General features: G+C 40.3%; 1 protein-coding gene across 1 annotated transcript; it reads right to left on the reverse strand.

Moving 5' to 3' along the window:
• Positions 1-244: 244 nt before the first annotated feature.
• On the reverse strand, positions 245-27854 carry RBM28 (RNA binding motif protein 28). Its single transcript, XM_058529399.1, has 19 exons — positions 27631-27854; positions 26224-26382; positions 25818-25912; positions 25305-25380; positions 24764-24856; positions 23938-24009; positions 22923-23130; positions 22612-22754; positions 20904-20976; positions 18508-18617; positions 13406-13479; positions 12436-12571; positions 11106-11170; positions 9167-9325; positions 7169-7318; positions 6768-6842; positions 4106-4362; positions 3380-3479; positions 245-802 (listed from the first exon to the last, which is right to left on the reverse strand). The coding sequence occupies exons 1-19, from the start codon at positions 27746-27748 to the stop codon at positions 668-670; spliced, it is 2298 nt and encodes a 765-aa protein (XP_058385382.1). The 5' UTR covers positions 27749-27854; the 3' UTR covers positions 245-667.

Genomic DNA, 27854 nt, shown 5'->3' on the forward strand with positions numbered 1-27854 from the left:
ACTGCAAACTGATTTCTAGTCAACTACTAACAATTACCCACCCATTTGGTAAAGAATTATCAGGTATTGCTCTCTGCCAGGCCCCACTGCCCTCAATTACTTTCCAAGTTTCTCTCACCCTCAGAGATTAGGTTGGAAATAATTTTTCTCTGCTCTTACTTAATCCCTGAAGTATACAGGACTACATAACTGAATTAGAGTTCGGAACGTCAAAAACATTCATAAATAATAAATGATTCACATATATTAGAAATGAGAGATAGTTTGTTATTCAAAAAGCCACAAAATATCTCATTTAGAGGAGACACTTAACAAAATATACATCTTAAAAATTCAGCCCTCAAGAATGCTTTTTACAATTGTTTTTATCTGAGAAACAAAGAACTAAAATGGGTAATAATTACAGACACAACTTCAACAATAATCTGGATAATATGCAAGAAGCATCACAACATTCTTCTGAGATTTCTCTTTGTGGTTAACTAACCACCCACCCAGGGAGGGACCAAAGTTCAGATGTGCACAGCCCAGGGGGCCTCCCAACAAAGTGGCAATGCACTCAAGGGGTTTCTCACCCTCAGTAAATGTCATTAGGTGGTGAGGGGGGAGCCTGGGAGCTTTACCAAGAAGTATACAACCCAGCTTCTTATCCAGTCTGTTGCCATCATCAACTGTCAAACCATTTGCTCCTCTTTGCAAGAGGTGCTCCTTTAGAAGGTCCCAATAATTTCTGCTTATATTGTTCAACAAGCTGGTTGAAGCGGATTTCTGTCTTATTTCCTTTAGCTTTTTTCCTAGGTACCTACAAATGAAATGTAAGGAAATACAAGAGAATCAATTTCAAGCGTTAAATATCACCTTACCCTCAGGCCACCCAAGAGAGAAAATAAGTAGGTACAGAGATCTTGTCCACCACAAGAGGTAGACTTCCAGTGACCCTTAGAGAGAAAAACCCAAAAAGAATCATCCACTGGTAAGAAATCACACCAGAAATGCCTAAAAGAACACTAACACACTGTTCAGGTGTTTCAGAGGCCTCTCCCACTCTAGCTCTCAAATGCTCACGTGAATCTCCTCACAAATGAGTCAGCCCAGAGTTTGGATGTTCTTGCTTGCCCTTTCCTGCACCAAGAATACTTATGGGATTGCAGAGATAGAGCTCCATAAGATAGTATGGTATGCGTCAGACTTCCCAGAGACACAGATTTCTTGAGTAGGATGGGAAACTAATGCTTCTTTTACCCTTTAAAGAAAGGGACTAGGAAAGGGGAAAAGAAAACTTGACCTCAACTGTTCAAGACCATAGGACCACCATTTCCTGCTAAAAAGAAATAGGGCTCCTTGGAAAAATGGCTAATGCCAGGACCAGGGAAAAAACATATAAGATGAGCTGGGACATCTGGTTGTTCTAGAAAGCAAGGACACTACCAAAGACAGGATAATGTCAGAAGGACTCAGGAGCCAACCTGGAGGGGCTTCTGCTGGCCTCAGATGGGATAAGAATAATAACTGCATTTGAATGAAACACATCAAGTATATAAAAACTCAGGAATTCATAATACTAAAAAAATCATACTAGTCACCATAGGAGGTTGGCAGGGTATCAACTCATTACTCTGGAAACTGATAGAAAAAAAATCAAGCATTAACCTGCCTTTCCTATACAAATGGTATTTCATTTCCTATACAAATAGTCGACAAGGGAAGATTCTTTTTTCTAGAATTCAACTAAAAAATGCAAAAGGACTGATAAAATTAGAAAATCACCATTCTGCAACCCATATTGAAATAATGGATCTAGATAGCAATCTTCACTGGGTGCTAAAACCATTACGTGAGAGATTGATGGCGGACTTCACAAATGGAAGATAAGGTAAACAATCCCTAAACCTACTGATCAATCTGAGCATCACTGAAAACGGGGCAACCAGACAGTATGTGCCTTATGATGTGATGCAACAGAAAGCACACAGAACTACCTATGAAATACTCTCGCCAAGAAAACGGAGAGAATCTAATCAAGCCTCTACATCTAACTACCAGTTTACAGGCAATATGGAGTGTTACAGAACAAGTTAAATGACACCACAAGGAAGCAAGCAGCTAAACTCAAAATGCAATACATTCTAAAGGGCAAATGACCTGCTTTCTCCAACAAATTATCAGCATGGAAAAAAGTGAGGTGACGAGGAAGAGTGAATATTACAGGAGAATTAAAGACAAAAGATATAAAAACCAAATGTAATGTGTGGACTTTGTTTGGATCCTGATTTATACTAACCAACTACAAAAACACATTTTTGAGGCAAGGTGGACGTTTTCATAGAGACTGCGTATTAGATGATATTAATGACATCTTATTAATTTCTCAGATATGATAATGGCATAATATATATGTATGTATGTGTAAGTGTATTTAAGGCCTGGTTAAGTGTACTTTTTTTGTGTGTGTGTGGAAGATCAGCCCTGAGCTAACATGCATGCCAATCCTCCTCCTTTTGCTGAGGGAGACTGGCCCTGGGCTAATATCCGTGCCCATCTTCCTCCACTTTACGTGGGACGCTGCCACAGCATGGCCTGACAAGCGGTGTGTCGGTGCGCACCGGGGATCCGAACCTGGGCCGCCAGCAGTGGAGCGCGGGCACTTAGCCGCTGCACCACAGGGCCGGCCCCCAAGGCCTGGTCAATTAGATGCATTCCAAGGTATTTTTCTGAGCAATATACTTCATTTTCATCTGAGGTGTATTTATACGTGAAGCAGAGTTTGCTTTAATGTACGCTGGGGGAGGGCCAGCCCCGTGGCTCAGCGGTTAAGTGCATGTGCTCCACTACTGGCGGCCCGGGTTCACATCCTGGGCGCGCACCGATGCACCGCTTGTCCAGCCATGCTGAGGCGGCGACCCACATACAGCAACTAGAAGGATGTGCAACTATGACATACAACTATCTACTGGGGTTTTGGGGAGGAAAAAGGGAAAAAAAAGGAGGATTAGCAATAGATGTTAGCTCAGGGCTGGTCTTCCTCAGCAAAAAGAGGAGGACTGGCATGGATGTTAGCTCAGGGGCTGATCTTCCTCACAAAAAAAAAAGAAAAAAAGTGAAAAAAAAAAAATGTACTCTGGGCTGGGCCAGGGGGAAGCACGTACAAAGAACAGGTAAAATAATTCTTGAAGCAGAGTAACTGATATATGGGCGTTCATTTTACTATTCTCTCTACTTTAAAGACTGTGTACCTCAACATCCTCTAAAAAGCTGCAGTCCTGCATGTGGCTGCAATCCAGAAGCCCTTTCTTTCTGCTCAACTAATCAAGGCACAAAAGTGGCTGCCAGCCCCGGCAGAGCCATGCCATACTGAAGTGTTATGCTCTATAAAACTTACCTGCTTGGAAGATAATTTCTGCTTCTCTTGTTTCCACTGGTTTATCTGGGGCTTTGGCTTTTTGGCAGGGACAGATTTCACTTTGCCTTTGTCCCGCAACCTGAAATAAGACGGTAAAGTAAGGGTCACCCTGAGTTCTTCCTCTAATTGGCACCCCTGAGGTTCTCTCAGCCTGGAAGATAAAGTTCCTTTTCTTACACTGGCTCTTTCTAAGCCCTTGATAAGTCATTCTATAAAGGGATAGTGCAACAGAATATCCTAAGGCTCAACATTTGTATACTTGTTTTTTTGTTTTGGCTTCAAACCTCAAGAGAATCTCAAAAACCTTCATTTAACAAATATTTTGTAAAGATCAACTTTTGTTTACAGCACTAATTTGCTGCACCAACAGAAACTATAAGGAAACATCAAGTAAATGGGCCTCAGCTGATAGGGACGGCCATCTGGACAGGAGGAAGCTCTTCAGAAGAGGAGAAAAATGGCATGAAAGCCTGCCCTGGAAGGCTCCTCCGAGGTCCCGTCTGCCAGTCCTGTTCTGGCTTCTATTTGGTCCAAGACTGACATCTCTGCTAGTGTGGAGATACTTGTGCATTCCCCTTCATGTAGGACTGGCCCAGTACTAAGCATCCCATTCATCCAAACAAAAGCCACAAAGAAGAAAAGGGCTAAATGAGAACAAACTCTGAGGAGCCACCCACTGTTCAATGCCGCCGCCCTGCATCTCACCTAATTTTGGGGCCTCGGTGTGAGGGGAGCACCAGGACCTTTCTTCTCTTCTTTCCATCAGGCAGCTCCACCTGCTCCACTTCAGCCTTGGTCTGGAACCCTGTCCACGAGATAGAGCCTGCCTTCCCTTTCTGCTCCAGGGGAGCCTTGCTTGGTTCCTGGCTGTGGTTTTGAGCTGCTTTCCATTGCTGGTCTTTTCCAAGCTCTGGTTGGTCCTGCTGGGGCTGACCAGTTGTGGACTTGGACTTCACTTTTTGCTGCATAAAACAAGAGACTGCCATCTGCTTTCTGGATGAGGTCTATTTGCTGAAAAGACTCAGTAGAAGAGGAGCTTTATGTGAGCTTGGTGAAAGAAGGGGAATTCTTCCCCCAAATAGTTAGAGACTATAGGAAAGGGAATACAAGTAATTCACAGGCCCTGACATCATAACAAAAGGATATTGAGTGGGGGACGCAAAACAATCATTTACCTTTCCATATGCAGAAATAGGGTGAAAATACACGTGTGCCCAAGACTCGAAAGCCAGTAGAGAAAAGAAAAAAAAAAGGCCAGTAGCATGGAACAATTACTAAAGGTGTAACAAATGTGTAATGGGAATACCAGGAGAAGAAAGGAAGGAACCAAAGAAATATTTGATAATACGGGCTGAGATTTTTCCAAACTTAATGACAGACACTAAACCACAGATTCAGGAAGCTCAGCCAAATACCAAATAGAATAAACACCAAAAAATCTACACCTTGGCATATCATATCTAACTGCAAAAAATCAAAGATAAAGAGATAATCTTGAAAGAAGCCAGAGGAGAAAAAAAAATATCTTACCTACAGAGGAGCAAAGATAAGATTATATTGGATTTCTCTTTAGAAACCATGTAAGTAAGACGAGAACAGAGTGAAATATTTAAAGTTTTGGGGGAAAAAATCACCAACCTAGAATTCTGTATCCAGTGCAATTATCCTCCAAAATAGAAGGACAAATAAAGACTTTCTCAGACAAACAAAAATTAAAGAAATTGGTCACCAGTAGACCTGCCTTGCAAGAAATGCTAAACGAATTTCTTCAGAGAAGGAAAATGACCTAGGTCAGAAACTTGAATCTATGTAAAGAAAGGAAGAGCATTAGAGAAGGAATAAATGAAATGAAGAAGAGAAGGAAAAGATGCTGTGAGAAGGAAGGCATAAAGTATGTTACAGAGTTATGTTGCATTGAAGTGGAAGATTCATGTGAAATTAAAGTAATAATAATGTGTTATTTTGTCCTTTTCCCCTTAAAAATCTAGATAGGCACATTGATAGAACAAAGATTTATTATATGCCTGTTTTGTGTCAGTCTCTGTTTCTAAGCGGTAAGGGTACAAATGGAAAGAATAAAGTACCTACCTTTCAGGACTCACAGCCTATTGGAGATAAGAGATGCAAACACAAATAAAGCAAAGAAAAAAACTAACAAAGGGCTTAAGGAAGTTCATGAAAGTACAAGTAACGAGGTCTTATCTCTTTTGAGAGAGGTGAGAAAATGCTACTTGAAGAAGTACATTTGATTTGAATATGGAACTACATAGAAGTATCCTTGAGTCAGGGGAAAGGGGCACTTTTACATAGACAGAGCAGTATGTACATAAGTGTAGGCAACAAATAAAGCCATCTGAACTTTTTTTTTTAAGCCTGCAGCTTCAGAATCACCTCTGAAGCAACAGCTTAAGGCAGTAAATAATTCTATACCTAGGATAACAAAGCTGCCTTGAATAACCAGATCCCAGGTTTTCCAATCCAGGACCATTGTATTAACCCCTGAAACTGTTCCTCTATTGGTCATGCTCATGGTACACACCACAAAAGACAGCAAATGTTTGGTATAGATGCAAGTTAAGGTATCATTTGATGAGAGCTGTAAGTTACAGTATCAAGAATAATCTGGTCCTGTATGCCCTGAGGGAAGATGGGTAAGAGAATGAGATTTGACTGTGTGCTGACCACACAGTATGTAAGACAATTTACATGTATTATCTCATTTAATCCTTATCAATCATGTGAGGTAGATGCTGTTAATCCCATTTTACTAACTAGAAACTGAAGCTGAGAGATGTAATAACTTGCAAGGATCTCAAAAAGGGGCAGAACCAGAGTTTGAACATGAGTCTTCCTGTCCCCAAAGTCCCTGTTCTTTCCTGCATACCACACTAGATTAAAAACAGTACTAAAACTACCCGACATCACAATTCTGGAGCCATCTAAGAAGAAAAAAGAATTATGGAAGCGATAGTTGAAATCTATAGGTAATCTAAAACTTTAATCTTGGCCATTAATTTTGACAGGTACCATCACCAAACACTGTATAAGAACTGCTGCTTGGTAATAACATCAGCCTGATTCTCTCTCCTTCCTCTCCCTTCTTGGGAGCTATTACAAGACAGGCCAGCAGAGGAGAAGGTGGCCTGGACAGTTCTAGGGAAAAACAGCAAAGGGTAACAAAGAACTTAATGAGACAGAGACCTATTTTAAGGGAGCAGAACCACAAACTGAACAATACAGGAGTTTAAATATGGCCTTAAAAAATGGTTTTAAGTGTGCTGTATACATAAAAACAGTAAATTTTATGTTATCTGTATTTTACCACAACTAAAAAAACAAAAACAGAAAAACCATTTCGGTTCTGTACCAGGCTGCGCTGGATCCTCAGTTCTTTTATTTTGAGTTTCCTTCGATCTTCCAAAGAGAACTCCACTATTGGTCGCTGCGTCAGGAGACAGAAAGGCATTCATTAGATTTCTTAATCTCTGAGTGCACTGACCTGAGCTGTCCCCCACCACTGTTCTCTTTTTTGCAAGTCAGAGGCTGCTACTCACTTACTCTACTTAAAGGGGCCAGTTCTGCAAGCAGTCTATCCAATTTAGAGTTCCTTTTAATTATCTTATCACCTGAATCACTGCTCATTCCCTCCACTGACTTTCTACTCTTTCCCACCACTCAAATGTCAGAGGACACTGGACATGAAGGAGAGGAATGGTTTTCTGCAAATGGCTCTCAGGGGAATAGCTCTCCCCACAAGATAAGGCTCACCTTCTGAGGCCCAAAGATTTCTGGATTGTTGTTTATGTGGCGTAGGGCCGTCAGGGCGTGCTCGTGCTCCTGGAACTCTGCAAAGGCGTAGCCCAGGGACTGACCCTTAATTTTCCCGTGAACTCCTTTAAGGTCTCGCATCACCCTACACTATGAGTAGAAAAACAAAAAGCAGCAATAATTACAGGATGATGAGAAGCCTCAACAGATTCAATAAGAAATCAGATTATTGGAACAGAACCTGCATCTACATCACCATCACAAAGAGGTGTACTGGAATAACACTTATGAATATATGTCTTATTAGAATACACCGAGAGCACAAAACAAATTAAACAGACATTTTCTTGCTTTCTAAGAGTTTATAGACATCAACACAGACCTACAAATAAACATGTAAATAAAATAAACTTCCCAAGGAAAAATTATAGTAGCTAACTGTTGACAATATATACAACTTGAGAGGTACATGGTATTTATGATAAGTATTTATTATATAATAAGTTATCACCAAGGATGATGTGTTGTCCACAGATCTCATCACTGAAGAAACCACTCAGAAAGGAACTTATTGAAAAAAGGAAGGAAGCAGGCCTTAGATGGCTTTAGATGAGAAAGACATTTCAGGCATGAGGAAGAGCCTGCCCAGCATACAGCCTCAGAAATACAGGAAGAAGCTTTAGCTGTCTTTGCTCGGAGCTTAGATCCTCTTCAGCGTGATTTTTCCCTAAATCCTTAAGCTGGATGTAATAGGCATCCTAGGGCACCAAGGTAGAGTAGGATATTTTGGGAAAATGGATCATTCACATGCTATTACTCCTGGAAGCTGCAGATCTCATGTAATGAAGAAGTCTAGATACTGGGGACACTTGGATGTTGCATTTGGTATATGCCTAGCATCTACTCTGTGCCTAGAACTGTAGAGGAATCAAGAAAAGTATTAAATGAGGTTCCTGTCCTCAAGAAGCTTACTATCTTACTGAGACACTATATTTATGCATATGAAAGAATTAAGAGAAAATTCAATATAATGCAAATATTGTAAAACACACATAACTTGTTCTAAATGACAGGTTTTAAATTTGCAGACCTTAAGTATTGTGCATGCTGATATGAGAAATTACACAACTGACCCCTATGCCAGTAACACTTTGAACAGTTTTACTAAGAGTAGTGTCAGACATATGCTGATATGTTCACATTCTCTCATGTAATTACCCAAATCCTAATATCATACATTTTGAAGAGGCTTTCAGGGATTAGGAAAACCATTTATGGTGATGAAACAAAGCAAAGCAAATTAATAATATGGGCTATGTTATTTTTTCAATAAATACTGATTGAGAGATTACTATGTGCCAGGTACTATGCCAAGGATTCGAAACAATGGGATAACACTTGCCCCCAAAGGGCTCAATCCAGTCAGGAGAAATGACTGACAGACAGTTACATGACAGTGTAACAGTCAGTGCTACGATGGAGGTATGCTGTGGGGGCAGAGGAGAGGTTTCTGTACTCACACCGTGTCTAACCAAGTCTTGGTATGAATCCAGTGTTTGTCTGATACAACTGCCAAAGATACAACTCCCTGTGCTCACTACGGGGCACTGAGGACTCTTACCATAGGGTAAGAGCCTAAATGGTAGTAAAATGCTCTTCTAAAGAGCAAAACACACAGATGATTTTCTCTGGAAGAAAATTAACATTACAGCACCTGGTATAATGCTGAGCACCTAGCAGGCACTCAATAAATGCTTGCTAAAGTAATTCACCAGGGCAGAGACTTCCTCATATTTCTGCTGCAATTTGGTCAGATGTGAAAGGCAGTTCTCAGAAGAGAGAAAAAAAAAAGAGAGAAAAGAAAACTGCAAAACTCAGCCTTGTTTGCTGACAACGTGTCCAAAAGAAAATCTGTTAATCTGCTAGCACCACAACTTGAAATATATGCTCGATCTGACCCAGGTACCAAAGTTCTGAGAGGGCAGGGCCAACTCTCACCTCCTTGATGTGCACCCCTCTCTCCCCTCTAGTGGCATTCAGCAGCAGCTTTCTGAGCTGTTTGTCATCCACAGCCTTTGGGAGATTGTGCAGGCAGAGCCTGGTCTGGGAGACAAAGATATTCTGGTCCTTCAGTTTCTGATGTTTCAGTAGCTCAAACTGAAAGAACAACAAACTGTTAATACAATCCACCCTTTAAAAATGCAGGCTCATAGCTCTCTGAAAGGAAAGAACCATGACCCCCATCTAATAACCACATCTACCGACAAAAGGAGGGAAATCACCCACACTGCAGCCTTACAATGCCCAGCATCATAGGGAAAGGTTCAAGGAGGTAGGATGGTGGATAGACAGTACATACAATCATGGGCTCTGGAGTCAAACCGAATTAGAAATCCATCCCTAACTGGAGAAGTAATGTGAAATTTTTTACATCTCAATTTTTTCACCTACAAAGTGCAACTGTAGATCAAAATACCAATCTCTCAGCACTGATGTGTGGCTGAAATGAGGTAATATACATAAAATCCCAAGCTCAAAACGTGGCCCAGAGCAAATAATAAATGACACTGTGGTTAACATCTATGCCCAGTCCTTATTTACCCACCAACTCAAACTAATTATCTAGTCCTTCCAAAAGGAAGCAGAATTTATCTAAAGAATACTCGAGAGAATGTTGTCTTGTCTCAACTCTGCCACCTGGAGGCAAAAGGACACCCAGGACCACAGAAAGGCATTCTGCTTCGAGAGCTACAGCCTCAACTACGCTGCACAAAACATGAGTCCCAGGACTACCTGTCTCTGAAGTGAAAGGATGACATTCTTCTCCTGATTAGTTTTTTTAAAATTAGGATAGAGAAAAGTTTTAAATTAAAATGTTCTTTACCAAGTCTTCTCATTCCTGCTGCTCTTTGTTGGGTAAAGGTACTAACAACAAAATAAACAGATACTCTGGAAATGAATATTAAAGGGATATTTGAAGAGGCTATCATGTCGAAGTTCAACAGTCTGATTTTTCTGCCAGGAAAAACTGTGCCTGCTGTGAATTATAATGCATATAATCTAGTGAGCTTTTTACTAGAAAAATTCATTCTAAGAGAAAACTAAATGTGTCACTATTGCATTGTGATCAGAAAAGGGCATACAATGCCCCCTGAATACCATGATTTCCAGATGCTCACTACCAAAGACAGTTGAGAACACTAGTCTAGAAACTGTACACAGAAAAGACACACTGCCTCTTGCTGTCATTATATTCTCATCTCTGTCCACCATTTTCTGCACTGTCAGGTTCCATAGCTAATTCTGTTAATGGTTACGCATCTTTACCATTCTAGGCTGGCTTAGCTTTTTGAAAGTAAGCTATATGGGCAAAAGTAAAAATTACTAGGAACTAACATTACCAAGCAGCAAAGGAACTTCACCGTATCAGTTATCAGAGGAAACTCCCATAACATGGAATTTTCCTAAAAGGATTTTATAATCTAGAGGTATCACCCTCCTCCCCAGAACAGATATCTTAACTATCCCTTCCAAGACCCACATCTACCTCTTTGTCTACTAACTCCAGCCCACTCTGATCTTCCTTTATGTTATTCGCATTTATACTGATACCTAATTATACACAGCCCTAGCCTCTAAGTGTCTACTGCATAATCTACAAGCACACTATTCAGCAAACATTTACTGTTGAGCGTTAGGAAAATGAAAAATAAGACCCAGTTCATATAATGGCATATATTGCTGATATAATAGTATGTATAATGTTGGGTTATTTGCTGTTTCACCTGTGTGCTGCTTTTCTCTCTAACAAGAGTGTAAGTAGGGTCTGTGATCTATACTTGGCTCTTTCATGAGTACCTCTAGCATTCATTAATTATTATTTATTGATTTATAATAAGTCATGCAGAACCTGAAGGGTGGTGCCTAATCTACTCACTCGTTCTCTTTTAGCCATATCAGCAGTGCTCACACCCTCTGCAGCCTTCGTCCCAGCACGAATCACTGAGGAAAGAGGGAAAAAGGCCAAGACATCAGCAAGGGAATTTTCACTGAGCAACAAGAAGAATGTGATTTGAATGATGCAAGCTCTTTGTACAGGGCCCAGAGGACTACCCTGGCCAGGACATAGTGGCATTTGGGTAGGTCCAGAAATAGGCTACAGGGCTAAGTTCTCGGCTCAGAGCTGCTCTCAAGGACTAAAACTCTGAACACTTTGTGATTTTTGTTCCTTTTCTCCTTCCTTCCCCTCAAAGAAGCTTCATGTACACGCCCAAAGTCAGATGGAAAGGCCTAGACGAAGTTCTGAAAGTAAGTACATTTTAGGCATTTGGAATGCAAAAATGCTCCACCTGCAACCTGCCCTTGGAATTTCGCTGCTCTTCATGTACTCAGGGGCCACTACTAAGCAATGAGATAAGCCAGCCTAGAAAACAGCCACATTGCCATATAAAGGCCTAGTATCAAAGGCTAATGGCCTTACATTACTAGTCCACACTGTGCAGAAGGTAGGCCAATAAATACTCTATGACCTAGAGGACAAGATTCTTATGACCTAGAGGACAAGATTCTTTCTTTTTTTTAATTAAAGCTAATTTTTGATTGTCTTTCTGATTAAGGGAAAGATACTGAGTGTACATTTTAAATCCGTGAATAATCCAAAAGAGTAATTTTAGTCACAATTTTCAACTCCTTCAGAAACCCTATTAGAAATGATGACAAGGGGCCGGCCCCGTGGCGTAGCAGTTAAGTGCACGCGCTCCACTGCTGGCGGCCTGGGTTCGGATCCCGGGCGCACACCAATGAACCGCCTGTCAGGCCATGTTGTGGTGGCATCCCATATAAAGTGGAGGAAGATGGGCACGGATGATAGCCCAGCGCCAGTCTTCCTCAGCAAAAAGAGGAGGATTGGCATGGATCTTAGCTCAGGGCTGATCTTCCTCACACACAAAAAAAAGAAAAAAGAAATGATGACAAGAAGCAAAGATAATTTGAGTTTTTCCTCCCTCTTGCCCTGCCAAATCTCTGATGAAAAGATCTAAAGGTATGCAGGCAGAAAAGCAAATGGACTGGTTAATCCACAAATTGGGTGGAGGTTTGCTAACAGAAAGCGACATCTGCTAAAGTGGAATCCTAATATAACACTGTTAAAAGAGATATTTGGGTTTTTAATTTGAAACATGCCCCCAAACATACTATTGCTAGGTCACTGTCACGGCACAAGGCCAGCTACTCAGAAGCCTGGTCCATGTCTCCCTTCCACTACTCACAGCCTTCCCGGGCCAGGTAGAGGTTCCGGGTTCCAGTCGGCTTCTTCACTTTCTTTGTCTGGAGCTTTGCAGCCTCATCACGGGTCACTGCCAAGTCAACCTTGAGCTGCCGGCCATCCAGTTTAAGTCCACCACCCTATAAGAGATTGTAACTCTCTCTCTTAAAATACATAATGAGTAGAAACTAAGCACCTGACAAGGAACACCAAGAAAAGGGAAACAGCAAGCCCCAATAATGCTATAGAGTCCAACCCCCAGGATGTTTTAGCCCAGCTGGCTGCAAGTGGATCACCGAGCCTAAGAGTATTTAGTAGAGGTGTGCAAAAGGCCACATGTGTACTTAGGGCAGTCAGCAGTAAATCATTTATTTTATAGGAGTTGGTTAGTCCCAAAGTAGACACAAATTGAGGAAAATGATCTGTAAACAGGCAAATTTTTAGTATTCTAAAGAAAGTTAATGAAATGGTATTGTTAACTCAAGGGAATGAAGAGACAATGGCATCAGGATAGCTTATCTCAAAACAATGTATACTTGGTTATGCAATACACAGAAAAATTCTCCATCACCCACACACTTTCTCTCTCTAACAGTTACTCTACTTCATAGATGGCCTTAATCCATTCTTGTCCCAGTCTTTCATGTCATCAGCCTAGGATAGAGGCTGACATACAGACAGGGATCAATAAATATTAGATACATTATTATACTTGTTTCCTCACCTATAAAATAGAGATAATAATTATACTTACCTTATAAACCCCTATCAGGCTGATGTAAAGATTAAAGTAAGGTAATACATGTGAAGCTCAGTGCCTAACACACAAAGTGCTCAATAAGTGTTAACTTTATTATTATCATATTATTGACAATAATAATAATAACAATAATATAGCTTTGTGTAAACATCAGATGTTGCCACTGGAAGCCACTATCACCTAAGTTTCAGGGTAAAGGAAATGTCTGCCTTACCTCAGTCTCTGCAGAAGCAGCTTCAAGGCATTTCTGAGCTGCTTCTTGAGTCATGAACTGAGCAAATGCACAACCTGCAGGAGAGACAAAATTAAGTGAGATCCCAAACTCCCATGGCCCACCAGAAAGCCAAAGACAACACTACAAATGGTGGCAGCCTGACACAAAGTGGAAGGGGTATTAGCATCCTTATGCTAAGTACCATGAGACAGGCGCTGTGTCAGGCACTGAAGGTTCAAAGACATAAGACAGCACACCTGCTCACAATGAAATTTTATTATTACTTCCTTCATCTTTTCCAATGCTTCTTAGAACTTTAGTCTCACCATCTCGCTCCTTAATAAGAAATATGCACAAGAAATGATAGAGTAATCACTTACTGTGTGCCTATTAGAGGACTAAAAATGGGCAGGAACTACTTAACCCTGAAGTTAATTATAGATCTCATAGGGAGGCATCAGATAAGGGCAGATCTGCCTCTTGGAGTAAAAGTCTCTGGCCTCTATCACATGAATATAGTAGTGAACCAGAAAGCCATGAGCTCAATTCTTGACTCATGCTTTAGAATTTCCACAGGCATACCTTTTACTGGCTAGACATTAAGGCCAATCAACCCATCCCAATTTCTGCTATTGATAAAACACAGCTTTCACAAGCAAATAAAAAAAAGTACACTTTACAGTAAACTCCAAAAAAAAAATACAAAGTTACATAATATTTTGTTAGTATTCCTTTAAACTTTAAATATTCTCTCATATGTGAAAACAATGCCATATTTCCCAGAGCTACTGGAGCATTGATCTTTTGTCACTATTTGCAGATGACATGATTTTATATATAGAAAACCCTAAAGAACGCACCAAAAAACTATTAGAAATAATAAGTGAATACAGTAAAGTTGCAGGATACAAAATCAACAAACAAAAATCAGTTGCATTTCTATACACTAACAATTTACTACCAGAAAGAGAAATTAAGAATACAATCCCATTTACAATCGCAACAAAAAGAATAAAATACCTCGGAATAAATTTAACCAAACAGGTGAAAGACCTGTACACTGAAAACTATAAAACATTGTTGAAAGAAACAGAAGCCACAAAGAAATGGAAAGATATTCCGCGCTCATGGATTGGAAGAACTAACATAGTTAACACGTCCATATTTCCTAAAGCAAGCTACAGATTCAGTGCAATCCCTATCACTTCCCAACAATAAAATCCCCAACAACATTTTTCAAAGAAAGAGAACAAAGAATCTTAAAATGGAACAAATCTTGATATGGAACAACAAAAGACCCTGAATAGCCAGAGGAATCCTGAGAAAAAAGAACAAAGCTAGAGGTATCACACTCCCTGATTTCAAAATATACTACAAAGCTACAGTAATCAAAATAGCACAGTACTGGCACAAAAAGAGATCAATGGAACAGAACTAAGAGCCCAGAAATAAACCCACACATCTATGGACAGCTACTTTTCAACAAGGGAGCCAAGAACATACAATGGAGAAAGGAAAGTCTCTTCAATAAATGGTGTTGGGAAAACTGGACAACCACATGCCAAAGAATGAAAGCAGACCATTATCTTACACCATACACAAAAATTAACTCAAAATGGATTCAAGACTTGAATGTAAGATTTGAAACCATAAAAGTTCTAGAAGAAAATATAGGCAGTACGCTCTCTGACATCCATCTCAGCAGCATATTGTTGAATACCATGTCTACTCAGACAAGGGAAACAAAAGAAAAAATAAACAAATGGGACTACATCAAACTAAAATGCTTCTGCACAGCAAAGGAAACCACCAACAAAATGAAAAGACGACCTAACAGTTGGGAGAAGATAATTCACAAACCATATATCTGGTAAGCAGTTAATATCCAAAATACACAAAGAACTTGTACATCTCAACAATAAAGAAACAAACAACCCAATTAGAAAATGGGCAAAAGATCTGAACATTTTTCCAAAACAGATATACAGATGGCCAAAAGGCACATGAAAAGATGTTCAACATCACTAATTATTACGGAAATGCAAATCAAAACTACAATGAGATATCACTGCATTCCTGTCAGAATGGATAATTAACAAGAAATAACAAGTGTTGGAGAGGATGTGGAGAAATGGGAACTCTCATACACTGCTGGTGGGAATGTAAACTGGTGCAGCTGCTATGGAAAAACAGTATGGAGATTCCTCAAAAAACTAAGTATAGAAAGCCAGCCCCCTGATGGCCTAGTGGTTAAAGTTTGGTGCGCTCTGCATCAGCAGCCAGGATTCAGTTCCCAGGCGCAGAACCACACCATTCGTCCAGCAATAGCTATGCTGTGGCGGCAGCTCACATAGAAGAACTAGAAGGCCTTACAACTATGTACTGGGGCTTTGTGCGGGAAGGAAAAAAAAGAGGAAGACTAGCAACAGATGATAGCTCAAAGCAAATCTTTCCCAGGCCAAAAAAAAAAAGAAAAAATTAAGAATAGAACTACCATATGATCCAGCTATTCCACTTCTGGGTGTTTATCCAAAGAACACAAAAACATGAATGTGCAAAGATATATGCATCCCTATGTTCATTGCAGCACTATTCACAATAGCCAAGACTTGGAAACAACCTAAATGCCCATCAATGGATGAAAGGATAAAGAAGATGTGGTATATATAACACAATGCAATCCTACTCAGCTATAAAAAAAGATGAAGTCTTGCCATTTGCGACAACATGGATGGACCTTGAGGGTATTATGCTAAGCAAAATAAGTCAAATGGAGCAAGTCAAATACTGTGTGATTTCACTCATAAGTAGAAAATAAAAACAACAATAACAAACAAAAACATAGATACAGAGATTAGATTGGTGGTTACCAGAGGAAAGGGGGGAGGGAGGAGGGCGAAAGGGGTGATAGGGCACATGTGTACAGTGATGGATGATAGTCTTTGGGTGTTGAACTTGATGTAGACTACACAGAAATCAAAATATAATGAAATTTATATAAGATTATAAACCAATGTTACCTCAATAAAGAAAAAAAAAGAATGAATGCCAGAGACTAACTGAAAAGACACATGTGGCAGGCCAACAGAAGGGTCACCACCTAGTAGGTCTTCCCTGCTTCCTTCAGGCAGAGCCAAGTACCCCATCCACAGGTGCTCCACTCACATCTCTATTATAGTACTGGTCAGGTGACATGTTCCCAAACAGACTGAATGCCTCAGGAATAAGGGTCATGTTTCTTGGCTATTTCTATATCCCTAGCACCTACCATAATGTCCAGCATTAATAGAAAGAAACAAATAACAAACAAATATGGGGAAAATAATGTTTCTAATAGGCAGATTAGTCTATTCATCCAAAATGAAGAAAGTGGGTAATTCTCTCTGAATAGGTAAGAATTTTATCATTGGAATTTCCAGGATCAGTACTGGGCTCAGTCTTAACACTTCCCAAAAAGTCTTCAGATAACATTTAGCTCTTCCAGGCAGTGAAATGGCATGCTGACAGGGATAAACTGTAGGAGGAGGCCAAAGCTGTTGTGAGTAGGGAGAAACAGTGCCAGAAAAATTTACTATGAGCTAGGGAAAGATAATGTATTAAGAAAAAATAATGAGGGGCTGGCCTCACAGCCTAGTGGTTAAGTTCAGTGTGCTCCACTTTGGCAGCCCAAGTTTGCGGGTTCGGATCCTGGGTGCGGACCTACACCACTCATCAGCCATGCTGTGGCAACAACTCACGTACAAAATAGAGGAAGACTGGCACAGATCTTATCTCAGAGCTAATCTTCCTCAAGCAACAAAAAAAAAAAAAGGAAGATTGGCAACAGATGTTAGCTCAGGGCAAATCGTCCTCAGCTAAAAAAGAAAAAGAAAAAAGAATGAAAACTATGCTTATTAAGATCATTAACTCTCTGCTAACATCAATAAACCAAGAAAGAGATTGAGCAAGTCAACTGTAGACTACCTTCCGAAAATATCAACTCAATATACTACTGCACTCAAAAAGGAACAAAGGATATCATCAAAGTAAAGCAATATCCTACAGTACTTGGAACATTCTATGTAATTTTAGTTGTCCATTTTTAGAAAAACATACTAGAAATGGAGAAGGTCCGAGAAGTATTACTGAATATCAGAGCTGAAGTCACTGTAAGTGATTACTCTAGTTGAAACTACTCATTTTACAGACAAGAAACTGAAGGCCAGGGTGCCTAAATGATTTGCCAAAAATCACCCAGCTGTTCTGTGGCTTAGCTGGGATTAGATCCCTAATCTCCAGGAAGCAGTTTAGTTTTCTTTCCATCATATTGCCTTATTTACATCTTTTTTAGCTAAGTAAAAACCAAAAATGATCAGGTCTCATCCATTTGGAAAATGAGAAGGTTTAGAATGGAGATTATTAATCCATGCCTAGGCTCCAGAGAGCCCACAAACCCTCAGAAGTGGCATTTTTCTGAGACGGTTCACTGTTTTTGCTAGATCTCAAAGGAATCAAGAATCAGAATGAATTAAAAATTCACTGCTTTGGGAGAATGACTGCAGTTGATAAAATCAAAGATTATGAATGGGTTGAAAAGATGCTTCCCTAATAACAGTAAACTAGAATAAGGAGTAGTCAACCCTTGAGGCTCAAAAGAAATAGCTTTAGGAAAAAAAAAAAATCCAAGGCAGCACTCCTGCTACATAGTTTTCCTTCCGACTGTTGCCACTGCAACAAAGCTTCTCTGTCAACTTTCATCTCTAACAAAAGCAACTAAAAAAGATCCCAGTAATTTCAAGCAATGTGGAATGATTAATACCCATGAGCTGTTATCACATTTGAAATTCAAAGGAGAACAGCCAATGGAATTCATTACCCTAAAGTAAACAAGCAAGGGCTTAAAAAGCTTAGACAAAATTATGGCTGGCAGCACCATTAAAGGTGCTGAGTTTGACATCATGGAAAACAACCTCAGAATGTCCTTGGTGCTTCTATAGACCACAGAAACTTGGATGGACTGTGAACCCCCTAGAAAGGCACACATTATGCTCTCAAGTAACCTAGCCAGTGTCCGTGGCAGTGGTCTCAACCCTTTTAGGGCCTGACCAGCTGACAGCAAATACCTTTAGAATGCTCTGTGTCTGGATGCAAGACAATGCGGACATATTTAAGATCTCCAAATTGCTGGAGGAGCTCCCCAAGTTCTTCTTCGTCTGAGTCAAAGGACAGGTTTCTATGGACAACAATCAGGTCACAAGAAAGGTCAATTACAAAAGTGAGATTCTGTGTTTCAGTACAAGGTGAGTGAGTTACACATCAACTGTTCCCTTGTTCATGACCACCCTCCACCCTTCCTTGTTCAAGAATAGCACTGAGAGGGGTGGCTCCCAGTAGCCAGGTCTGTGATGTATGACTCCACCACTCGGCCATAACAGACCGACCTTCCTATGTCAATCAGATTCTCTCTCCCAGGAATTTAAAACTTGAACAGACATATACAAAGACCAGAAGTTGCAGATGCAGATTCACTTCAAAACAGCAGTGCCCCACCTGAGGGAAACTTCTGGGGAGCTGAAAATGTTCTATCTTGATCTGGGTGGTGGTTACATGGATATATACACACACACATACATCCATATATATTTGTGTGTGTGTATATATATATATGCGTATATGTATATATATATGGTTATATATATATGAAAAATATCACTGAGTTGTAGACTTAGATTAATGCACTTTACAGAATACATGTTACACCTTAAGAAGGCAAAGAAGAGGAGGGAATCCTCAGAGAAAAGACCTACAGCCTGCTAGGGTCTCAGAACTGCCCAGATTTTCATCCCCTTCTTGAGGTTTGCTCTTTGACAACTTCGGATTCTGTGAGCCACCCTAATCTTCATCCAACAAACCTGCTTTTTCACGTAAATTGGCCAAAATTAGTTTCCCTTACTACAACCAAAAGACTCACAGCAGGCTAATGAGAAAAGTCAAATGTCTCTCTCTCTCTTTCCATTAGCCGTTTTCTCGTCTGTGCTGCTATGAAATCAGGTTTCAGTTAAAATTTTATGGAAGTCATAAAATCCTTCAAAATAATAACTCAGAAGCAAACATGGTAAAGTTTACTAGCTAAGGGCAAAAAAAGGAAACTACTTATTTCTCTCAATGGGATTAAAAAATGTTGGAAGGAGATTTTGTTCTACTAAATTTCAACAGAGTGTAAAGATTCCTCATTTCCCCAGCTATGCACAGCCTTCCAGGGCTAAGAAAAACAGTCCCAAATAAATATCTACTATTTTATTTCTCTTATACTCAGTTAACAACCCCATAAATGATTCTACCTAATGGAGTAAGCAAGACAAAAAAGATGTTCTGCAATAAGACATATACTAGCTACATTATTTCTTATTTGCCTCATCATGTACATAGTTTTTTCTCTTCTATCCCATTACTTTCCTAAGTTCTTTATTAACTAAAAGACGTGTAAGGAGTGGTACCCTTAGTATTGAGGTCACAGGCTTCTAAATGTGACATTTCTTCCTTCCTTTTAGACAGAATGCTCTGCAAACACAAAATCATTTATATAGCAATTCTAAATAACACAGTAAAAAAAATTATGGAGAGATGTTATAGAGGAAGAAAATGGGCTACAGCACAGCATATATAGGCTAAACTCATCCTTGTGAATATTTACGATATGGGCATGTGTGTGGGTGTTCTCTGAGTAGTGATTAAGGTTAATTATCTTGGTGGGTTTTTTTGCTCATTTATTTCCTAAATTTCCCACAATAAACATAAATTAATTGTATAACAAAAATAATCTTACGAGATTGTACAAGAGGATAAAATATACATTTCCAAAATAAGACCCAATGGCCCTAGCACACTGGTACTTAAGCAAGGATGAGAAGGCACACTTGAGGCGTACCGAAGATATCCCGACCTTCTGAAAACGCCAATCTACTGCAGCCAATAGGACTAAAACAGCAATGGAAACAAAAAATAAAACCTATCTCCACCCCAACTCCCTCCCTCAGTTTTCCTGGAAACAGACAAGATGCTTTACTTTATTCTGGACACTACTTTAGAATGTAAGTTAGGCATGAAGAGAGAAATCATTTGGGAGTAGTGGTGTTACCGCCTTCCCAGCCCTCCCCCTAAAACAAAGGCCAGAAGCAAGATGTTTCTAATAGTTGAAGAACTGATTTGTTCCAAATGATGCCACCCCAATTACAAAGAATGAAATCTAAATGAGGACAAGATAGAAAGACCCCTGCTGTTTATCTTCTGTGTATACTTCTGATTTTCCTACATTTCTCATTGTTTGGTATGTTCCAAGGGCCAGATGTGCCAATGGTCTTAGAGGAGTCTAACTCCCCAGCCTAGCTAACAGAACTAGTGCCAAAAAAAAACAAAAAAGAAGAAGAAGAAGAAGAAGGGAGGGAACAAGGGAGGAGAAGAGAAAAGAGAAAACTCTGAAGGCAACACAATCAGCAGTTGTCAAGGTAGAAAGGCATACCTGATAAAAACAGTTTTCCCTTCATTCACGTCAGAGGGTAGTTTCCTCTTCTTTTTCTTTGAGACTTTTACATCTAAAGTAAAAAAAAAAAAAAAAAAAAAAAACCTGAAAAAAGAGTAGTGCAAGCCATACAACCAAGGGGTAACTTCTTAAATATATAAAGATCTTGTGTAAATCAATAAGAAAAAAAACCCAATTAAAAATGAACAAAGTATATGCAACTAAATATATGAAAAGACGCTCAAACTCACTCATAATTAAATAAAAACACAGCACAAGAAACAAGACAACTATCTTTCACCAACAGATTAGCAAAAACCAAAAGATAGATGAAATCCACTGTGGTAAGAGTGTGGGAAAAAAGAGAGTCCCATATACTGTTGTGACAGTGTAAACTTTTTGGAAATATAAAACATGTAGAACATTTGAGGAGAAAAAAAATACACACACATTCACACAAACAACATACACTACATTGTATATGTGTGCGTATACGTGATATAGATACACAAGAAACTTAGTTGTCTCTGGGGAGGGGCCCTAAGTGGTTGAGGATCGGGGTATAAGGGAGACTCACTGTTTTTAAAAATAGACATATAATGCTTATACATACATAGAACATTTCTGGAAGGATACAAAAGAAACAACAGTAGTTACTTTGGGGGACTGTTGGGGCAACTGGTGAGGAAATTTTACTTTTTATATTATACTCATCGGCACTGTGTTTTTTCATTAATTTTCTCTCATTATTATCTATTAGTCTTATAATTTTTTCAAGTGAAAGAATGGTAAGAGACAGCTGAATCTGGCTATAGAATGCAAGGTTTCATAGGCCCTTTGGTATAAAAGCTTCTTTGATTTTAAGCTGTCTACCATTCTCTCCTCACGGAAAACGCTGATTTCCTCAGATTTCTTATATGGTCAAACCAGCATGTCAGACTTACAGAAAAGGAAACAGAAGGGAGTGACCCGATAAGTGAATAAAAACCTCCATCCAGACAAAGTAAAGGACCAGTTATTGGCCACTCCTCGTTTTGTAATGACCTGCCTCCCTCAATAAACGAGTTAGGCTTACCCCCAACATTCTTAATAAAGGTAGCAACAGGATTTGGTTACAGTTTTACAAAATGCCCCAAGAGGTCCTTTATCCCCATCTCAACTCAAAAGACTTGTTTAAAATCCACCTTGGTGTTAGGATGCAATATCCTGTTTATCCAGTTATTCATTCAACTTGGATATCAAGAGAGAGATGTAGTACCTTAGCATTAAGCTAGGTTTTAAATTCCCTAACAAAGAATCTTAACCCTCAAACACCACTTCAAATTCATTTAAAAAACAAAACATAGGGGCCGGCCCCATGGCCTAGTGGTTAAGTTCAGCACGCTCCACTTCAGTGGCTCAGGTTCAGTTCCCAGGCCAGGACCTACACCACTTGGTGGCCATGCTGTAGTGGCGGCTCACATACCAAATAGAGGAAGACTGGCACAGATGTTAGCTCAGGGCCAATCTTCCTCAGCAACAAAGAAAAAAAAAACACCTTTTTAGAACACCTTTTAGAAGACAGAAATATAAAGCTTTCATTTTTAGCATCTAAACATAAATTTGACAGAACACCTTAGGGTCCTATTTAAAAAGAGGCCTGAGCTGAACTGATGCACATTTCTCAGTAACTTAAATTTAAAGGCATCTACAAAGATCCCAGGCAAACCTTCATCCTCTTGCTCTTCAGTGTTGGTATCACTCTGTGCCAGTTCCTCTCCACCATCAATACTATCTGTTTCCTCCAGGTCGCTGTCATCATAGGAATGCTCCTCTTCACTGCTTTCTGCAGGTGCTGCCCTCTTGACTGCTCTGCAATGGCACAGTTCAGAACTAAGGATCTGGGCTGAGACAGGGGCCTATCCAACTTCATTACACATGTCAATTCTGCAATGATGGGGGCAGGAAAAGACATCATTTCTCCTCTCAGAGACAATCCTAAACTCCCTCTGTTGTCTCAGAATAAGCTGAGCTGCTTACCTCTTCTGAATCTGCACAGTCTTCATCACCTTTGATTCTTTATTCTCTTCCTCCTCTTCTTCATCATCATCGTCATCATCATCCTCTTCCTCTTCCATATCATCATCCTCCTCCCCCTCCTCCTCCTCCTCTTCTCCCATATTCTCTTCTTCCCTGCCATTCTCTTTACCTAATTTCTGATGTTTAGGTTTAGGCCTCTTCCCCTCACCTACACAGGGAAGTAAAGAAAGTTAGGAACTCATTTAGTATCCAAAACAAGGTTATTTTAACAAGAGTAACTAATACCCCAAGTTCCTAGTTCCTTTGGTTTTACGTTATCTCATATATTTTTCTTACTCTACTTAACAGGAGAAAGTATGAGGAAAAAAAGCAAAAAACAAACAAAAACTCCTCATCACCGAGATTCCCTTGGAGTCTGTCTCATCCATCAGAAACCTGAAAGTTAACCTGGCTGGGGATGAGAGACGTAGCAACTGAGCCTCCACAGCCTACCACTGTGCACCATGGCCAGCACAAGGCTTGCTCTGGAGCCCAACTATGATCTTTAATCTCACTGAGTTCTGTTCTCTGAGATCCTGGTGACTTAAAAGCCAATTGTTTTCTAAATAAAACTCAAATTTTAAGTTTCCCTATTCTTAATGTTCTATGACTCCCTATTATGAAAAGCTGTGAAAGGACAGCAAGTAGAGGGGACAATGAGTTCAGGCCCTACCCCTCGCTTGCACCCACATCCAGGAGTGGGCTTAGACCCAAAAGATCCTGTTTTGGGACCAGATCACCAGATGGTACAATATAAATTGACAAAGAGCTCTGGGCTCATTACTTAGCCAGCAGGAATTCAGAGTTTTTCTTACTCCTCAGTCTCATTCTTTTGGTTAATCTTCTGCTTTTGGTATCTCCAGCTCAATATTCTTGCTGACAAGCAGGTTCCCTGATACTTTTATCATACACAGAGTTGTTTCCACACTCACCCCAGGACAGACAACCCCTCCTATGCAACACCACCACATCTTACCTGGGGCAGAGGCAGATTGTGTATTTTTATATTTATCCTTTGCCACGGCCCAATCCACAGCCACTGTCCGCCCTGTGAGACAGAAAAGTAGCATCAGAAAGGCCTTCTTCTTTTTAACAGTCCTATCTGCTGTAAACAACTTCTTATTCATCAAAGACAGTTACAGAACCAAAGGAGACAAAGAAACTGTCAATTCAGACAATGCTGGTCCTAAAATACAACTCCTTAACCTTTCTATCAATGAACAGAAATTTTACCCTTCTACACGCCTGGGATAAGAAAGAGTAAAAAAAAATAAAGAATTAAAATGGTGCTTCCAGTTAGACTTAAGTTTCCAGTTAGACCAGCAAGAGGCAAAACAGGCATTCTGGAATAATCTGTACCCTACTCAGAAGTTAGGAAGTCTCTAAGCCAATCCCTTCTTTAGGCAGAGTACCTGGTAAATCAACATCCGAGTAGCCTCACGGTCAGTTTAATAGCCCACAGATGGTGAATAGTGATCATAACCAAGAAGGAGGAACCTGCAAATCCCACATCCCCTAGACAGCAACCTGCATCCATCAGTGATTATTTTAGGGACATCTTTCATTAGGGATTTAAAAGGACATCCATCACCAAATAAAGAAAAGAGAATAATGACATGGGTTCTTTCAAGTTTAACCCTAAGATCAAGTACTAGGAATATTTCACCAAAACAGCTTCTATATTAGCAGTGAGACTCTCAACAATGCAAACACCTTTTGAAAATGTAGAAAGTGGGTTACTGTGCTAATTCACCCCAACACCAGGAAGATCTGGGTCAATGGTATATGTATAGAAAACTTACCTTTTATCTCTTTCATGTTCATGCTTTTCAGAGCTTTTCCTGCTTCTAGGAGGTTTTTGAACTGAACAAAAGCAAAACCACGCATCTTTCCATCTGTGTGCAAACATACAAAGCAGTCAGAGGCAGCAGGTAGGGAGCCAACAGGCACTAAGAAAGATATTATAGCAAACCAAGCTGGCAAGATGGCCCAAATCCTGCCAACCAGCCAGCCCCTTGCCCAACCAATAGCTTATGTCCTGCTGAGTATACCCTGACTCAGGCTTGGGAAAAGCAATGCATTTTCTCAAACCGTAACTCGTCTTCTAAAACTAGTTCTGATCTAACTAAAAATACCATCAGGAGAATAAGTGCTATTATTTGAGTTTTATTACTTGTCAAGCACTGTGCCTGATACTTTATATATATCATATCATATGGGGCTCACAGAGAGTGACATGAACCTTGTATTTCTATTTCAAATGGTGCTTAGTTCAAGGGTGATATGGAAAAAGACCATTACATAAAATAATCTAATCCACATCAAATGAAGGCCTGCTAGTACCTGGTTTCCTAGGGATGTTTACTTCCAGGACAGCTCCAAACTGAGCAAATACTGTCTTCAAGTCATCTTCTGAACACTGAGGCCAAAAGTGAAGAAAGAAAAAGAGATATTATCACAACCAATAAACACAAAACATCAACCACTAAATTAGCTCATTAGGAAGAGCTTGAATATTTGTACTTCGTTTTTACTTTTGAGACTAGGACATCAAACATTTCAGAAAAGAAGACATCTGGCTTTGTATCTAAAAGGCAAAAAGGACAGACATCAGAAAGCTTTTCTCCCCTCCCCTTCTCAGTAGTAGTTTCCCCAAAAGGAAGGCATCTTCACATTTACTGTCCTTACTAAGTTCTTATTTATACAGGTCCATTTTCTGACTTCAAGAAGGTTAAGATTCATTCCCAGAAGGAATTAAGCCCAATTATACCGTCTTGGTGAGGAGTTCCACCAATGAGCATGCCTTGGCTCCACCAGCCTTCAGAACACACAGTGTTAGTCTTCTCTGTTGCTTACCTTAAAGCTCAGGTTCCGAATAATTAACCTGGCTTTCTTATCTGCCACTTTGGCTTTTTTAGGCTTCAGCTCCTTCTTTAGGGACTCTGAATTTTCTAAAAAGTAAGAGGCAATGCAATAAGTCTGTGCTCCAAAACCACCCACCTCTAGGCCCAGACCACCACAGGAAAGAAGCTACTAGCAACAAATGACATTTACCACAGGGTTAAGTATGGCAACTCCCAAGAACACCAGATGTTCCAGACTTAGAAGTAAACAAAAGACTAGAACGAGTAACAAAATACATTTGATGATTTAGGACATCAAAAGGAAATTCAGGAAGCTTTCAGTCTAGAAGCTACCCCGAGGGCCACTCTGCCTCCTCTTCACTCCGGGGGAAAACTCTCTTCAGTTACTAGAAACTGACCATTTTTCTCCTTGTCCTTGGACTTGTTCCTCAGCTTTTTCTTAGCAACAGTCACATTGATCTTGCAGCCTTCAAAGGTAGTAATCTCCTTGAGGGCCCGCTGAACATCTTCCAGCATAGAAAACGTGACATAGCCAAAGCCTCGACATGCCTTACTCCCTGGAACAGTATTGGGGTGGGAGGGAGAAAATCATAAACCAAGAGCCCTAAATCAGTAAATTCTCAAAGCCTTAAACCAGCAGATATACGGCCAGGACATCCTGTTATCAGTTTGCCAAGATTCTCAGGAGGGAAAGAAAGAAGGTTGTCATCAGTGGCCCCTTCTCCACTTTGCTCAGAAATTGTTAGGCTTTCTCTTCTAATTTGGTGTCTTCGCTGTTAGCTCCCCTTCTTCCTGCTTTCCCGATAATCTCAAGGATATGGAGGATCCATGATATACACTACACCTTCAAAGAAGAACTCAACATCAAATAGAACAGAATATCACCAGAGAAGTTAGAAACAGTAAGTATGACAGCTCCAAAAATTACAATGTAATAATACTGCCCCTCCTCAGAAGAGATCAGCAATGAATGCCTGTGGTCCTGACAAAAGAACCGCAAACCACAAACATTGTTTCTGGAGCCTGCAAATACTATTACCATTATTACCAAGCCTTAGTGATCATTATCAAATTAAACCTTTCCAAAGTGGCTCTAAATCTCTTATCTCACTTTATCTTCAGAACACACCAACGTAGGTAAGGCAAATATTATCATCCCTTTTTTCCAAATGAATACAGTCACAAGCCGCATAACATAGTTTTGGTCAATAACTGACTTTATATAAGATGGTGGTCCCATAAGATTAGTACCATACAGCCTAGGTGTGTAGTAGGCTATACCTTCCAGGTTTGTGGAAATACACTCTATGATGTCCGAACAACACAAAATCGCCTAACGACGTATTTCTCAGAACGTATCCCTGTCGTTAAGCGACCACTTAGAGTAGCCAGGGAAGCCCTGACTAGGTGACATAGCGGCATTCAAGATCATTGAGAAAATTAAATGAGATAACACGTGTGAAACCCAGAATCGGATCTGGCAATCAGTTGACTCTCAATAAGCCTCACTGATGTTTTATTACAAGTTAGCTATTTTCATTATTACTAAATCAGATCTTATCTGTGAGTGCGCATAAAAAACGGAAAGCGCTCTATAGAGTTAAGGGAACGCTCTGACTTTCAAAAACAGACTCCTATGGACTCGTTTAAAGCAGCATCAGTTTAGAAAAGAAACTCAATTCCCAGTCCCTTCTCTGAGGGGCGGGGAAAAAAATTATACGGCTCTCTGAAGCCTGGGAGGGTGTCCTCGCCCCCATCCCGCTCCCAGGAAACCCCAACCCATCCTCGACCGCCCCGCCCCCTACCTTTCTCAGTCACCACGAAGCACTGCTTCACCGGCCCCACCTGACTGAACAGCTCCTCCAGCTGCTCGCTGCGGGCGGAGGGCGGGAGGCGGCCCACAAACAGGGTCAGCCCGGCCATGAGGCCGAGAAACCGATGCGCTTCAGGCCTCGAGCGTACCAAGCGGGCGCACGCGAGTCAAAGAGCTGGCTTTGGCAGTGGAACACGCCGAGTTGCCGGAAGGTTC

The sequence above is a fragment of the Diceros bicornis genome, chromosome 3, assembly GCF_020826845.1.
Source record: "Diceros bicornis minor isolate mBicDic1 chromosome 3, mDicBic1.mat.cur, whole genome shotgun sequence".
Lineage (NCBI taxonomy): Eukaryota > Metazoa > Chordata > Mammalia > Perissodactyla > Rhinocerotidae > Diceros > Diceros bicornis.

Bases quoted from the DNA above. Each gene is read 5' to 3' on its own strand.
- RBM28 (XM_058529399.1), bottom strand. From the start codon at position 27,748: ATGGCCGGGCTGACCCTGTTTGTGGGCCGCCTCCCGCCCTCCGCCCGC. The intron at 25,913-26,223 runs GTCAGTTTCTAG...CTTACTTTTTAG, and splicing joins CAAGGACAAGGAGAAAAATG to AAAATTCAGAGTCCCTAAAG. The intron at 3,480-4,105 runs GTGAGATGCAGG...GTCTTATTTCAG, and splicing joins CACCGAGGCCCCAAAATTAG to GTTGCGGGACAAAGGCAAAG.